The sequence below is a fragment of the Camelus ferus genome, chromosome 21 (assembly GCF_009834535.1).
Source record: "Camelus ferus isolate YT-003-E chromosome 21, BCGSAC_Cfer_1.0, whole genome shotgun sequence".
Taxonomy (NCBI): Eukaryota; Metazoa; Chordata; class Mammalia; order Artiodactyla; family Camelidae; genus Camelus; species Camelus ferus.
The window spans coordinates 4,030,007-4,043,981 of NC_045716.1; the positions used below are offsets into that span (position 1 = coordinate 4,030,007).

Genomic DNA, 13,975 nt, shown 5'->3' on the forward strand with positions numbered 1-13,975 from the left:
AAGCACATACATTTTAAGTGAATTTTCATAAAGTGAACATACCTGTGCTGTGTAACCAGCATTCAGTTTAAGAAACAGAGCATTACCAACATCCAGAAAGGGTTCTGCAGTTGTGCAAAGCAAGACATGGAGGATTTGACCAATCTCACAATTTGGGCGCTGAAGGCCCCATCTCCAAAATTTACATTCACTATTCAAGTCAGAACCAAACTCTAGAGCAACAGATGAATCCCGAGGCCCGTTTTGGGGGTGCAGGAGACACATTATCCGGGGAGGCGGGCGCAGGCGGAACCTTCGTCCTCAGCTCCAAGTTTCCCGCGACTCCTCGCCTATCGCTACACTAAGAAATAGACGGCCTCCTTCTCCCACCCGCGATGGCCTAGCCGAGAATGGGTTCCGGCAATTTCAACGGAACGATTAACTAACACCTCAACGACTGAGGACAGTTTCTTCAAGCAACAGCTCCCCAGCGCGGTCGCATGAGTCCCCCAATACAGGGGCGGGGGCCCCCACGCTTCCCGCGCCGGGCCCGGAACAAACAGCCGTCAGGAGCCCCGGCGCGTGCTCCGTCGCGCACGTCGCCCCGCGCTCGCGCCGCCTCGCCCCTGCCCCGCCTTCCGCCCCGCCCCCACCGCCCATCGCCCCGCCCCCACCTCCTTCCCTCCAGGACCTCCTGGCTGCGCTGCTCCCAGGCCCCGACGCGGCTGGAGGGGCCTTGGGCGACCGCGGTCGCTCTGTTAGCCAGGGGAAGCCGGAAGAGGCCGAGACAGCAGGGAGAGAGCAGCAGAGGGTGGCGGAGCCCTCCCTGCACGCCCTGTGAGGGAAGGTGAGGGAGGGAGGCAGAGTTAAGCGAGGGAACGCGGAGTGAGGTTGGGTCCGACTCGAGCTCGGGCTCAGGACCGAGGCTGGTGGGCCGGGCCCCCAAGCCGGCGGTACTTACATTCGATCTGAAGAAGACAGGAACCCGGGAGGGAGGGCCGGGCAAGGACATATGGCTTCGCCGTTCCTGCCTTCAGGGGCCACCACGGGCGACAGCGGCGGAGAGCTGAGCTCGGGGGACGACTCCGGGGATATGGAATCCCTCCAGAGCCCCGAGACCGAGGCGGTCAGGAGCCTGACAGAGCTGTTTGAGAAGGCTGCCGCGCATCTCCAGGGCCTGGTTCAGGTCGCCAGCAGGGAACAGCTCTTGTACCTGTATGCCAGGTACAAGCAGGTAAAGTCGCAGGGAAGGGGTGGCTGCGGGAGAGGGACCAGAGGCCTTCTCCTTTTTCCAAAATCTGGTAGGGAACGTGCTTGGTTAGTGGCCAGGTGTAATGAAGTGTGTATATGTGTATGTATTTTGTTTTTTAATCATCTGCTAAGGATTAGCATCATTCTGGACATGGAAAGGACCTGTCTGCTATCCTAGGGAGTGATGTTTACCTGGACACTGAATGACAGTTTTTCTGTCTTCTCTGACTTGCTCAGTGACCTTGCATTAGGCTTTAACCAGCTTCAGAACTTTTACAGAATGAGATTTATCATTTACTCTTGCCAAAGAGTCATGAAAGTAAATGAGGTGATGCTAAAAAATGATATTTTGAGATCTATCAGAATAATATGACTGCAATTAAAAGGGTGATGTAATACAAAATAATGTATTACTACTTTTCCTGTTGTGTTTTTTTTTAACCTTAAATATCTTAGACTTCTGTTTTGGCTGCATATGCTTTTGTCAATTAGATACAATTATAAAAACTTTAGATCTAGTAAACAACAGATGAGGTAATCGCCTTCTTTACAAAAAAGGAAACCCAAAGAGAGTAGATAGTTTGCCTATCATCATACAGGTAAATCAGTCAGAACTACAATCAGATTGTAGCTCTTGACTCTGTCTGAGGCTTTGAACATTATCTGGAAATATGGAAATAATAATGTCATATGAGACATTTTTAATCCATCATCAAACAGTAATTGGGTTGGAAAAATAATTGCTTTATCATAATTAACAAATACTTGTTCAGCATCTTTTATAGGCCCAACACTTGGGTGTTATGCCTATGGGGAATGCAGAGAAGCAAAAGCATTCATGATACTTGCCATCAGGAGACTTGAAAAGTTACTTGAGTCTAGATTTAAACATGTGAAAAATTGCTAAGAGTTAAATAACGGTTCAGGAAAACTTCAGCTTTTTGGAACACTGGAAACAATTAAGTTCTGGATAATTGCCCATTTTATTTTATTAAAAAATTTTAAAACTTTTTTTTTTTGGCTCTTGGTATCTATTTCCCCCTCAATTTTTAAAAAATTGTTGTGGGGTCCCTCTGTATTCTTAAACTGAATATATTTAGTAGAAAGTAGTACTTTCTTTTGAAGATGGTGAATATAAAAGTGACCTGAGAGATATGGCTCTAGGAACAAATGGTGTAAATCATAGTGTTGAATGAAAATTGCCCCTCAGTGGGGAGGGTATAGCCCAGTGGTAGAGCGCATGTTTAGCATGCATGAGGTCCTGGGTTCAATCCCCAGTATCTTCATTAAAATAAATAAATAAACATCTAATTACCTACCCCCTAAAACAAGCAAATAAAAATACTTTAAAAAAAAAAAAAAAAGAAAGAAAATGGTCCCTAAATTGGCCTTGGAATTTGCTTTCTTGCAGAGGTTCTGGATATCTGTTTTCTCTTTGGTCACTTATCCTGGCCTAAAAAAATTAAAATGATACTTTGAATTATTTAACAAGAATTTATTGAGCATTGTGCTTGGACCAGTTGCATGGCTGACTAATGATTCTCTGGGCAGCGTAAGACTAATTTTCTCCAGATTTCCTAGAGAACATTGTTTATCTTTCTGTGACATATTTTAATTTATTGATATCATGCTATCATTACTAAATATCTGATACCTGAGTCATCAGTGAACTATAGGCACCTGTCAGCTGGCAGCCATTCTGTCCCAAGTATACTTCACCCAGATAGTCTGTAAGAGGTGCGTGTTCCTCACCCTCTTTGACATTAGAGTGTTTAGAGATATACTGTATCTGAATATGAAATTCCTTATTGTTAGAGAATTAGAGAATAAGATTTTGATTACTTAGATAGGACAGAGGACACTATTAATGTCTTCTAAATATTTTGTTTTTAGTAGAATTCTATGACAGGATTAAAAATAGCACCTTTGATAGAATAACAAAGTTGAAAGTCCAATAATAATTCCTACATGGTGGATCAAAATATCTCATAAAATAACTGCATTTCTCATAAAATCTAATTTTCTCATAAAATGATTACATTTTTAATTTGGAATAGCACCCTGTTTTGTCAGCAGGAAGATGACAGACAAAAGTAAGTTGAGATATGAACCTTATTTTCTCAGGCAGACCCCTAAACTTACCTAACATAGTAGCTCTTTTGGTCTCAGATAAGCCTACGGCTCCACAAGCATCTTTTAGTGAAGTTTCAAAAAGATCACACCAATTAACTGGGGTGTTTTGTTTTGTTTGGTCCTCTGTGCAATAGCCTGCACTCTCCCAGCAAAAGGTGACTAATTGACACCTGTGAAAACTGTAGGACAATGAAAATTTCAAACCCCTGTTGAGGAGCCTTTAGGACTAGCTCAAGTGGGAATACTCAACATGTCCTCCTAAAACTTTAACCTGAGAACACTTGATTCACTGGCATTTACCACTAGCAGCCTCTATTGAAATTGTCTGTCTCGGGGCACTGGATGTATCATGTATTTATCAGAGAGCAGAATTTGGACGCTCTGTTAAAGTGGTACATTTTATAACTCTGTTTCATAGCGTAGGATTCATTATCTAATGATTTGGAAACTGTTACTCATGATGTCCTAAAATCTGGTAGTTTTATTTTCCCAGTCTTTTCTGGATCCAGAGCTATTCTTTGAATTTGGGAATACAAAAGCTTCTGAGTCAGTTCTAGTGCAGGGTCAGCTGCTGAACTTTCATTTTCATCTCATATAATGGTCTGGTGATATAGGGGTGGTAGGATGGTTCTGCTTCATGAGATCATCCAGGGGCTTAGTCTTCGTCTGTCTTGTATGTAGTTCAGCCACCCCCTAAGGCAGCAGTTCTCAAACTATGGTCTACAGATGCTGAGAATCCCTTAGACTTTCAGAGGATATCTATAAAGTCACACCTATTTTCATAATAATACAAAGACGCTACAGGCATTCCTTGGAGATGTTGAGCCGTTGGTTCTAGACCACTTCAGTAAAGCAGATATCAAAGTAAAAGTGAGTCATTTGAATTTTTTGGTTTCCCAATGCATATAAAATTTATGTGTACACTATAATGTAGTCTATTAAATGTGAAACAGCGTTATCTAAAAAAAAGGTAAAACCTCAATTTAAAAAACCTTTATTGCTAGAAAATGCTAAACATTGTCTGAGCCTCCAGTGACTCATAGTCTCTTTGGAGCTGGTGGAGGGCTTGAAATATTGGGAGAATTAGCAGAATGTGACCTAGAGACGTGACGTGAGCAAATGCTATTAGAAAAATGGTTCTAATAGACTTGTTTGATGCAGGGTTGCCACATACCTTCAATTTGTGAAAAAAAAGGGCGGTATCTGCAAAGCATAATAAAGCGAAGTGCAGTAAAACGAGGTCTGCTTGTATTTGCCTTTTTTTCTGTGCTGTCATGGTCGATAAAACTGCTGATACATTAGCATGAATCAAGGCACTGGCAGCAGACTGTACTAGTAATTTTTTTTACCGCCATGTACTCAGAGTGAAAAAGGGCCAGTTTCACTTAAAAAAGTTCTTTGATGAAGCAGTAAAAATTGACTTTTATTTAGTATTAACTCTTGAGTACAAGTCTTTAATATGTGTGATGAAATGGGGGTACACACAGAACACTTCAGCTGCATACTGAATTATGTTGGCTGTTTTGAGGAAAAGCACTTGTATAATTTTTGAGTTTCAAGTTGAACTATCCACTTTCTTCATGAAACATTTTTACTTAATAGAGCAACTCACAGATAAACCATGCTTACTCAAATTTGAGTATTTGGCATACAGTTTCTTGAAAATGAATAGTCAGTCTGTGGCATCAAGGAAAACAACTGACAGTATTTGTTGCCAGTGATAACATTTGAGACCTTAAGCAAAAATTAAAAGTTTGGAGGGGAAGGGTATATAGCTTAGTGGTAGAGCACGTGCTTAGCATGCACAAGGTCCTGAGTTCAATCCCCAGTACCTCCATTAAAATGAATAAGTAAACCTAATTCCCCCCTCAATTAAAAAAAAAAAAGTTAAAAAAATAAAATTTTGGAAAATTTGTATCTGCCACTTAAGCTTGACAGCTTCCTAATACTAAAATACTTTATAAGATTAGTGATGGTTTTAATGATCATGAACTTTTGCTATTGAACGGATAGTGAAATGTGACAACATTTGGAAGATCTGCATAACTCAGTAAACTGTGTTTTCAGATATTGCAGGGAATGGTGTTACAAATTATGTGTGGGTAAAAGATGCATTCAAAGTGCAGGTAATACCAATGGATTTTAATGTAACAGTATGAAAAATTTGTTATTTCAGATTCCACATTTGCAACTCTCCTTAAAGAAATTGCCACTTGTTGAGTTTTGGTATGGTATCAAAGAGGAATATCCATAATAATCTGAAAATGTTACTGAAATACTTCTTTCTTTTCTAACAAATGTGTATGTAAAGTTGAATTTTCTTCAAATACTTCATCCAAAGCAACGTATTATAATAGATTGAATGCAGAAGTAGAATACACCTGCCTCCTATTAAGACAGACAGTAAAGAGATTTGCAAAATGTAGGGCAGTGTCACTTTTCTTACTAATATTTTTGCTTTAAAATATATAGTTATTTTTCATAAAACTTTGTTACGTATTTTCACATGTAATGAGTTTGTTACCTTTAAATGAATTAATACATATTTTTAAATGTCTTTTAATTTCTAACCCAGTAAATATTGATGGACATAAGCCACATAAAGAAAAGCTCTTTGGGGTGCTCAGTTTCTAAGAGTGTAAAGGCATTTGAGAACTGCTGCCCTAAGATGCTCTTTCCATGGCCAGAGGTGGCTCAACATTACCACATGCATCTTCTAGCCAGGACACAGGGAGAGGGGAGGATAAGCCCCCTTTCTTTTTAAGTAAAATATTCACATCACTTTCACACATGTGCAGTCCCCTAGATGTGGGCAGAAGGTGCGTGGCCACATGTAATGTTAAATTGTTGACCGTGTGTCCGGCAGAGACTTCTGCTACTGTCTGCTGGCTATTGTCTGCATAAAAAACCCACAAATAGTAATAACTGCTGTTTTTATCTCTAGTGGTTTATCTCATCTTATATTTCTAAAAATCCAGTAATTCAAGTGATTTTATTTATTTTTTAAAAAAAATTTTTGTTTTTTAATGAAGGTACTGGGGATTGAACCCAGGACCTCATGCATACTGAGTGTGCGCTCTACCACTGAGCTCTACCCGCCACCCCTCATCAAGTTATTTTAGAGATGCCAGAACTGAAGCCTAGACTCTATGTAGCGTGTAAAACAGAGTGGTATGTAGAAAAAGAATGTTGGACTTTGGAGTCAAACTGTCCTGGAGTTGAGTCCTGACTACTAATTCAAGATTCCCTAGCGTCAGCTGTGACAGCCCTCCTCAGCTTCTCTGTACCCACTATGGAATGAGTTTGTAATGGCAAGCCTGACAGGACTGTTGTGTGGCTCATTTGCTACAACATACGTGAAGCTTTTGGTTTATAGTGATTGTTCAAGAAATGCAGCTCCTGCTCTCTCACCCATCCTTCCCTCTGTCCCAGCACAACAGGGCTGCCCCTGTGTTAAGTGTACGTTTTAGAACTGACCAGAGGGCCAGGTGATTCATTGCTAAGCCAATAATAGAGATGGTAGTTGTTAGGAAATCAGAGATGGATGGGATCATCATAGACTGAAAGGGTTCTTAGAATCTGAACCTTGAGTGGAAAAAGGAGGTGTAGCATTTTGAAAAGCTGAGGGCAGAAAAGAAGGCTTTTCAGGTGAGGGAAATAACATGAGCAAAATCAAATAAAAATTACGAAGGCAGGGGTAGACCAATCTGGTTGGTGAAGATTTGCAGATACTAATATAATATAAAATAGATAAACAACAAGTTCATACTGTATAACACAGGGAACTATATTCAATATCTCGTAGTAACTTATGGTGAAAAAGAATATGAAAATGAATATATATATTTTCATGTATGACTGAAGCATTGTGCTGTACACCAGAAATTAACACAACATTGTAAACTGACTATACTTCAATAAAAAGAATATATATATATGTACTAAAAAAAAATCTGATCGGTGAGTAGACCATCAGTTTGATTTTAGCAAGTGTAAGAGTAACAGGAGAAAGTGGAAAGGTCCCTGAGAAGTAGATAGGGTTCAGAGTGTGGTATTTAGCCTTAGAGAAAATGGATATTTTGTTGAACACATGCCTAATGTATTCACTCTATATTCAACAAGCATTTTTTTTTTTTTAGTTTTAAGTTAGACACTGTATTGTGTGCAGTGAATGAGTTAAGAATGGTTTCTCAGAGGCTGTGTTCTAATAGAAAGATGAGACTACACAGAACTTGCTAACACAAGTTAAAAGTGCCATCAGAGATACAGAGTAAGTGCTGTCAGAGCTCGTCAGAAAGGGAGATTACTTCTGGCAGTGGAATTGGCTGTGTGGTGAATTCTGCACTTGCATGAATTTCATTTTATGCTTCTTCACAGTGAAAGTAATTACTTCATAGTTTAACTACAGTTGTTATTTGTGGATTAAAAATAAGTATTGACTACAAACGAGAAGATTATTGTGGCATAGACAGAATTTATATTGTTGTTGAGAAACCTTGAAATTTTTTGCATGGCTTTCAGCATCTAAATTTATTTTGATCAGTTTCATAAAAGGCTCTTTAAAAATAGTGTGCTTTATCCTGGACTTTAGGAGAGATAAAATGCTGATAGTATTATGAGAATCAGCATAGATAGGTAATATTATGAATTCTGATAAACTGTACTTTAAAGCTTGTTTAATTAATTGTTTAATTCCTCTATTATAAATGGTAGTAAGGATTGTATAATCTATATTTATAATTTGTTTTATATCTGTAAGTCTGCTAATGTAGGACTGCAACTTGTTTTTTTGTGAATCACAGTGTTAGATGACAGTTGTTTTATGCAATAAGCCACAGCAGCCTGTATTTAAAGTTTGTTTCTTTGTTTGCTTTTGGAAAGAATGTTAAATTTTGTTACTCTATACAGATGCAGGTATTTTCTAACGTGTAGTTACAAAATGTACAGAATACATTTAAACATAAAAAGTTTCTCTGGCATTTCTTTGAAAAATAAGTTCTTAATTTTTTTCCCCCTCCTTCATTTAGGTCAAAGTTGGAAATTGCAATACTCCTAAACCAAGCTTCTTTGACTTTGAAGGAAAGCAAAAATGGTAAGAAACTCTTGGGATCTAATGTGGTTGTTGTAAATGGTTTAGGTGTTTAGGAATTAGAAAGTAGTGAGCAGATTAAAGAATTATTTTTATATTAATCTCTTTCTGCTGTAGACTGTGCTAATGACAGGCAGTGGGAGAGAGATTAGAAGAATCCGATTTTAGATAAGTCTCCAAAAGGATTCTTATGCCATGATGTGGTATATAAGTAGTTCTTACAGACATACATTCCTTACATATGAACAGCTTCTTAGAGAGTGATTGTAAGGGCTGTTGTTTGAAATTTGCCTTCCCTATGGGTCACTACTTCTCCTTTCTGGAAGGATCTTTGGAAGAAGGCCAGGAGGATGGCAAGGGAGAAGAGCAGGGTAAATCCCTATTTTTTCACACTTCTCCGCTGCCCCAGTTTTATCTCCTCATTTCTAGTTCTTACCCACACCACAGCAAAGAAGTGCTTATAATAAATTCTTGGGCAGAAGTGGGAAAAAAAAAGATACCAAGTCCACTTCTTTCCTGAATACATAAAAGGATTATGCATCCCAGATTTGTTTCACTTATAATTCAAACATTACCTCTTACCATATGAGGCCTTATTTCCTCTTACCTTGTCTAAGTGAAAAGAGAGAAATTGCGTACAATAGGGAAGCTTAGTTATCGAAGGAAGGACTTTGGAGCATCAGCCCTGGAATTAAAAGTATAGAGGACAGGGTTCAAAAAGAAAAGATGAAATATGGTTGTAGAGAGAAGGAGTGCTAAAACTGGAGTCCCACTTTACCTTCTAGAGCGGTGCACCTCATAATGTGCTCCCCTGTACGAGTTGCTTGTCTAGGAACTGTTTGTTACCCAGCTGTAAGGAGATGGAGAGCTTGAACCCAAGTGCAAATCAGTAATGTCATTAAACACGACTGTTTAGTTCAGCTCACTTTTGTGTGTGTGTGGGACATCCTCAGCAAGGGAGGCGGTACATTGATTTTCATTCTGGCACAAGCTTTCTTTGCTAATGATAACCAGTAGTTTTCTGACTGGCATTTTATTACTGTTGCAGAGAATACCTGATGTAAATTTTATTGTGAGTTTTTTGTTTTGACTTACAAAATTTTATAAATTTGCCATTATTTTCCCCCGTGTTTGCCTAGTTTTCCACTCTTTTTAGCAATTTTTAAAAGTTTAGATTTTACAACCACTGTGATAATAATTTAGGCAAGAATCATTAATAGTTGCTAAAACCACTAGATTAATTACAAAGAAGAAAACTGGAGATGCTGCTTTTACTAAGTCCTGACTCTTATCGTTAACAATGGGACAAACTGCTATCTTGTGCCCCATCATGTGATGAATTGTCAATGACATGTCACCTGTATGTTGCTCTTGCCAAATATTTAACCTGATTCTAATCATGATTAATCATTTTTGGCAAGAGCACTCTGTAGGTGAGGAAACCATCAGACAGATGATAAGAGCAGAAGGGGAAGGTGTATTTCTCACATCTTCAAATAGGAAGTTTGAAGCACTTTCCCACAGAATATTATTTTGTGTGATAATTAGTTAACATATTACTGAAATGCTGTAAGCACAGCTAATTCATAAGATGGAAGCCACTTCTCTTGTCTGGAGACCATATATTCTCAACAGGGGTGAAATCTCAGTTTTGAGGAATTATAAAACCTTAGATATTACAGTAGTTTGTGGTCTTCCAAAATTCAACAAATGTGCAATATATGTGTAATTTAAAAATTTCACAGGGTGTTATGTGTAGCTCAGTGGTAGAGCATGTGCTTAGCATGCACGAGGTCCTATGTTCAATCCCCAGTCCTTCCATTAAAAAATTTTTTTCTTTTAGATTTCATGAAGGAGGCTGACTAAGGAAAAAAAGTCTAAAAGGGCTCCTTAGGTGGCGTGATACGGTCTGTATTGCTGTGGACCAATGTAAATGCAAAAAGAGAAGGCTCCTCACCTATTGCTTGTTATATCTGTATCTCTTGACCCTTAAAATATGTAAGTCATTTTCTTAATAATAAAAAAGAAATGTGCTGTTTGTTTTCCTTACATAGTTAATGATAGGTCATTTTGGATATTCTGTATTATAGGGAAGCATGGAAAGCCCTTGGCGATTCAAGTCCCAGCCAAGCAATGCAGGAATATATCGCAGTAGTTAAAAAATTAGATCCAGGGTGGAATCCTCAGGTAAGACTTAATGATTGTAAATAATACTTTCCCAAAACATAGCATCTTTCTCTCAAATGAATGTTTAAAGCTAAGCTTTAGGCTTAAATAACATCCTTAAAGTTTTATTTTCTCAAATCAAAAGATTATAAAGTTATTTTAGTATTTATCTGCCTAAAAATACTGTTGCTTATGTGTTAACATAGTCTGCTACTGATAGAACTTCTTAATTGTAGAGAACTTTCAAAAGCATAATTGTACTTTTAATCATGAAAAATTCAATTCATTTCAGAATTTGAAATAGTTTAACTTTAGATCATCATTATTATCTTGAGAAATGATAGGTTTCTCTTCAGTTTTTTTTTTTATGCACACCTTCTATGCAAGAACAAAATGCTTGTTAATAGGGATAAAATATGGGATACCTTTTGGAAATCATTGAAACATTTCCTGATGTTTTTGATGTGCGTGAGTATTCGTTCTCACAAACATTCCATTTTATTAATATCTTTAATGAAACATCAAATTTGCATGCAGGTATGTATCATAAAGGTCCTAAGGACTTAAAATCTGAAATTCATTGGTGCCTCTCTGACCTGAATGCATCCTGAATACAATATTTAAAAAAACAAAGTAGGACTTGAATTTGCATGCCTTCAGGTTAGTCCTTGCTGTTCAGATCTAGCTGCTGTGGTCTCAGTCCTTCCCCATTGACTTATACACAACCGTTTCCAATGCCTGGCCTCTGTAGGCATTTGAGTTTATAACTCCTGATGAGTAACAGAATTTGTGATTTCTTACCTTCAATACCTTACTTATTAAGTAAAATGTCATTAACTATGACTCTTACAAATGCTTACACAGTCCACATAGTGAGGTAGTTCTTCCTTATGGAAGCCCAAACAAGCATTAAGGGTATATTTTAAAATACCTAAATTTTACCTGTTGAACTTATATAAACTTGAGTAAACTGAGCAGAACCAGAGCCACTTTCAGGTAAAAGTGATTCTTTAATACCTCATTCTAAAACTATTTTAACATCATAATCTAGTTGTAAAGAGGAATTTTATGTTCCATTTCATTCTAATTTTTAGTTTAAACACTGGGCTGGTACCTTTGAGTTGTAGCTTTTTTTCCCACTTGTTTTTGATTGGTATGGGGCAGATCATTACCTCAATCTCAAGAGATTTGATACTGAGTTCATTATCTTTTAGGTTAAAAGAATCATTTTCATTTGATATTTGTTTCTTTTTTTTTTTTTTAACATTTTTTATTGATCTATAATCATTTTACAATGTTGTGTCAAATTCCAGTGTAGAGCACAATTTTTCAGTTATACATGAACATATATATATTCATTGTCACATTTTTTTCTCTGTGAGCTACCATAAGATCTTGTATATATTTCCCTGTGCTATACAGTATAATCTTGTTTATCTGTTCTACAGTTTTGAAATCCCGTCTATCCCTTCCCACCCTCCGCCCCCTTGGCAACCGCAAGTTTGTATTCTATGTCTATGAGTCTGTTTCTGTTTTGTATTTATGCTTTGTTTGGTTGGTTTTTTTTTTTTTTTTTTTTTTTTTTTTTTAGATTCCACATATGAGCAATCTCATATGGTATTTTTCTTTCTCTTTCTGGCTTACTTCACTTAGAATGACATTCTCCAGGAGCATCCATGTTGCTGCAAATGGCGTTATGTTGTCGGTTTTTATGGCTGAGTAGTATTCCATTGTATAAATATACCACATCTTCTTTATCCAGTCATCCGTTGATGGACATTTAGGCTGTCTCCATGTCTTGGCTATTGTAAATAGTGCTGCTATGAACATTGGGGTGCAGGTGTCATCCTGAAGTAGGGTTCCTTCTGGGTATATGCCCAGGAGCGGGATTCCTGGGTCATACAGTAAGTCTGTTCCTAGTCTTTTGATGAATCTCCATACTGTTTTCCAGAGTGGCTGCACCAAACTGCATTCCAACCAGCAGTGTAGGAGGGTTCCCCTTTCTCCACAGCCTCTCCAGCATTTGTCATTTGTGGATTTTTGAATGATGGCCATTCTGACTGGTGTGAGGTGATACCTCATTGTAGTTTTGATTTGCATTTCTCTGATAATTAGTGATATTGAGCATTTTTTTCAGGTGCCTATTGATCATTTGTATGTCTTCCTTGGAGAATTGCTCGTTTAGGTCTTTTGACCACTTTTGGATTGGGTTGTTTGGTTGTTTCTTACTAAGTCATATGAGCTGCTTATATATTCTGGAGATCAAGCCTTTGTCAGTTTCATTTGCAAAAATTTTCTCCCATTCCGTAGGTTGTCTTTTTGTTTTACTTATGGTTTCCTTTGCTGTGCAGAAGCTTGTAAGTTTCATTAGGTCCCATTTGTTTATTCTTGCTTTTATTTCTATTGCTTGAGTAGACTGTTCTAGGAGAACATTTTTAAGATGTATGTCAGATAATGTTTTGCCTATATTTTCTTCTAGGAGGTTTATTGTATCTTGTCTTATGTTTAAGTTTGATCCATTTTGAGTTTATTTTTGTGTATGGTGTAAGGGAGTGTTCTAGCTTCATTGCTTTACATGCTGCTGTCCAGTTTTCCCAACACCATTTGCTGAAGAGACTGTCTTTATTCCATTGTATATTCTTGCCTCCTTTGTCGAAGATGAGTTGACCAAAAGTTTGTGGGTTCATTTCTGGGCTCTCTATTCCGTTCCATTGATCTATATGTCTGTTTTTGTACCAATACCATGCTGTCTTGATGACTGTAGCTCTATAGTATTGTCTGAAGTCTGGGAGAGTTATTCCTCCAGCCTCTTTCTTTCTCTTCAGTAATGCTTTGGCAATTCTAGGTCTTTGATGGCTCCATATAAATTTTATTATGATTTGTTCTAGTTCTGTGAAATATGTCCTGGGTAATTGGATAGGGATTGCATTAAATCTGTAGATTGCCTTGGGCAGTGTGACCATTTTAACAATATTGATTCTTCCAATCCAAGAGCATGGGATATCTTTCCATTTTTTAAAGTCTTCTTTAATTTCCTTCATCAATGGTTTATAGTTTTCTGTGTATTATTCTTTCACTTCCTTGCGATATTTGTTTCTAAAAACAATGAAATAATAGAAACTCTCATGCTGAATGTACTATAAGCTTTTTACATGTATTGACCATTGAAATCTTCACAAGAATTTTAAGAATTAGAAACTAGTATTGTCTGTATTTTAAAAATGAGGAAATTCCGGAACAGAGAGGTTTAGTAACTTGCCTAAGACTGGCCAACTAAGAAATGATGGTGCTGGGATTTGGACCTATGCTTACATGAGTCCAGATCCCCACTCTTAACTACTCTTGCTATCCATTCTA

The 13,975-nt window shown here is 37.8% G+C and overlaps 1 protein-coding gene across 1 annotated transcript in view; it reads left to right on the forward strand.

Annotated features, from left to right (window-relative positions):
- The first annotated feature begins 621 nt into the window (after window positions 1-621).
- The window catches only part of ACBD6 (acyl-CoA binding domain containing 6), a 158,758-nt gene continuing 145,404 nt past the window's right edge, over window positions 622-13,975 (forward strand). The window contains exons 1-3 of the mRNA XM_032463616.1: window positions 622-1,213; window positions 8,391-8,455; window positions 10,543-10,639. Coding sequence (XP_032319507.1) covers window positions 992-1,213; window positions 8,391-8,455; window positions 10,543-10,639 — 384 coding nt within the window. The 5' untranslated portion in view covers window positions 622-991. The remainder of the gene's footprint in view (window positions 1,214-8,390; window positions 8,456-10,542; window positions 10,640-13,975) is intronic.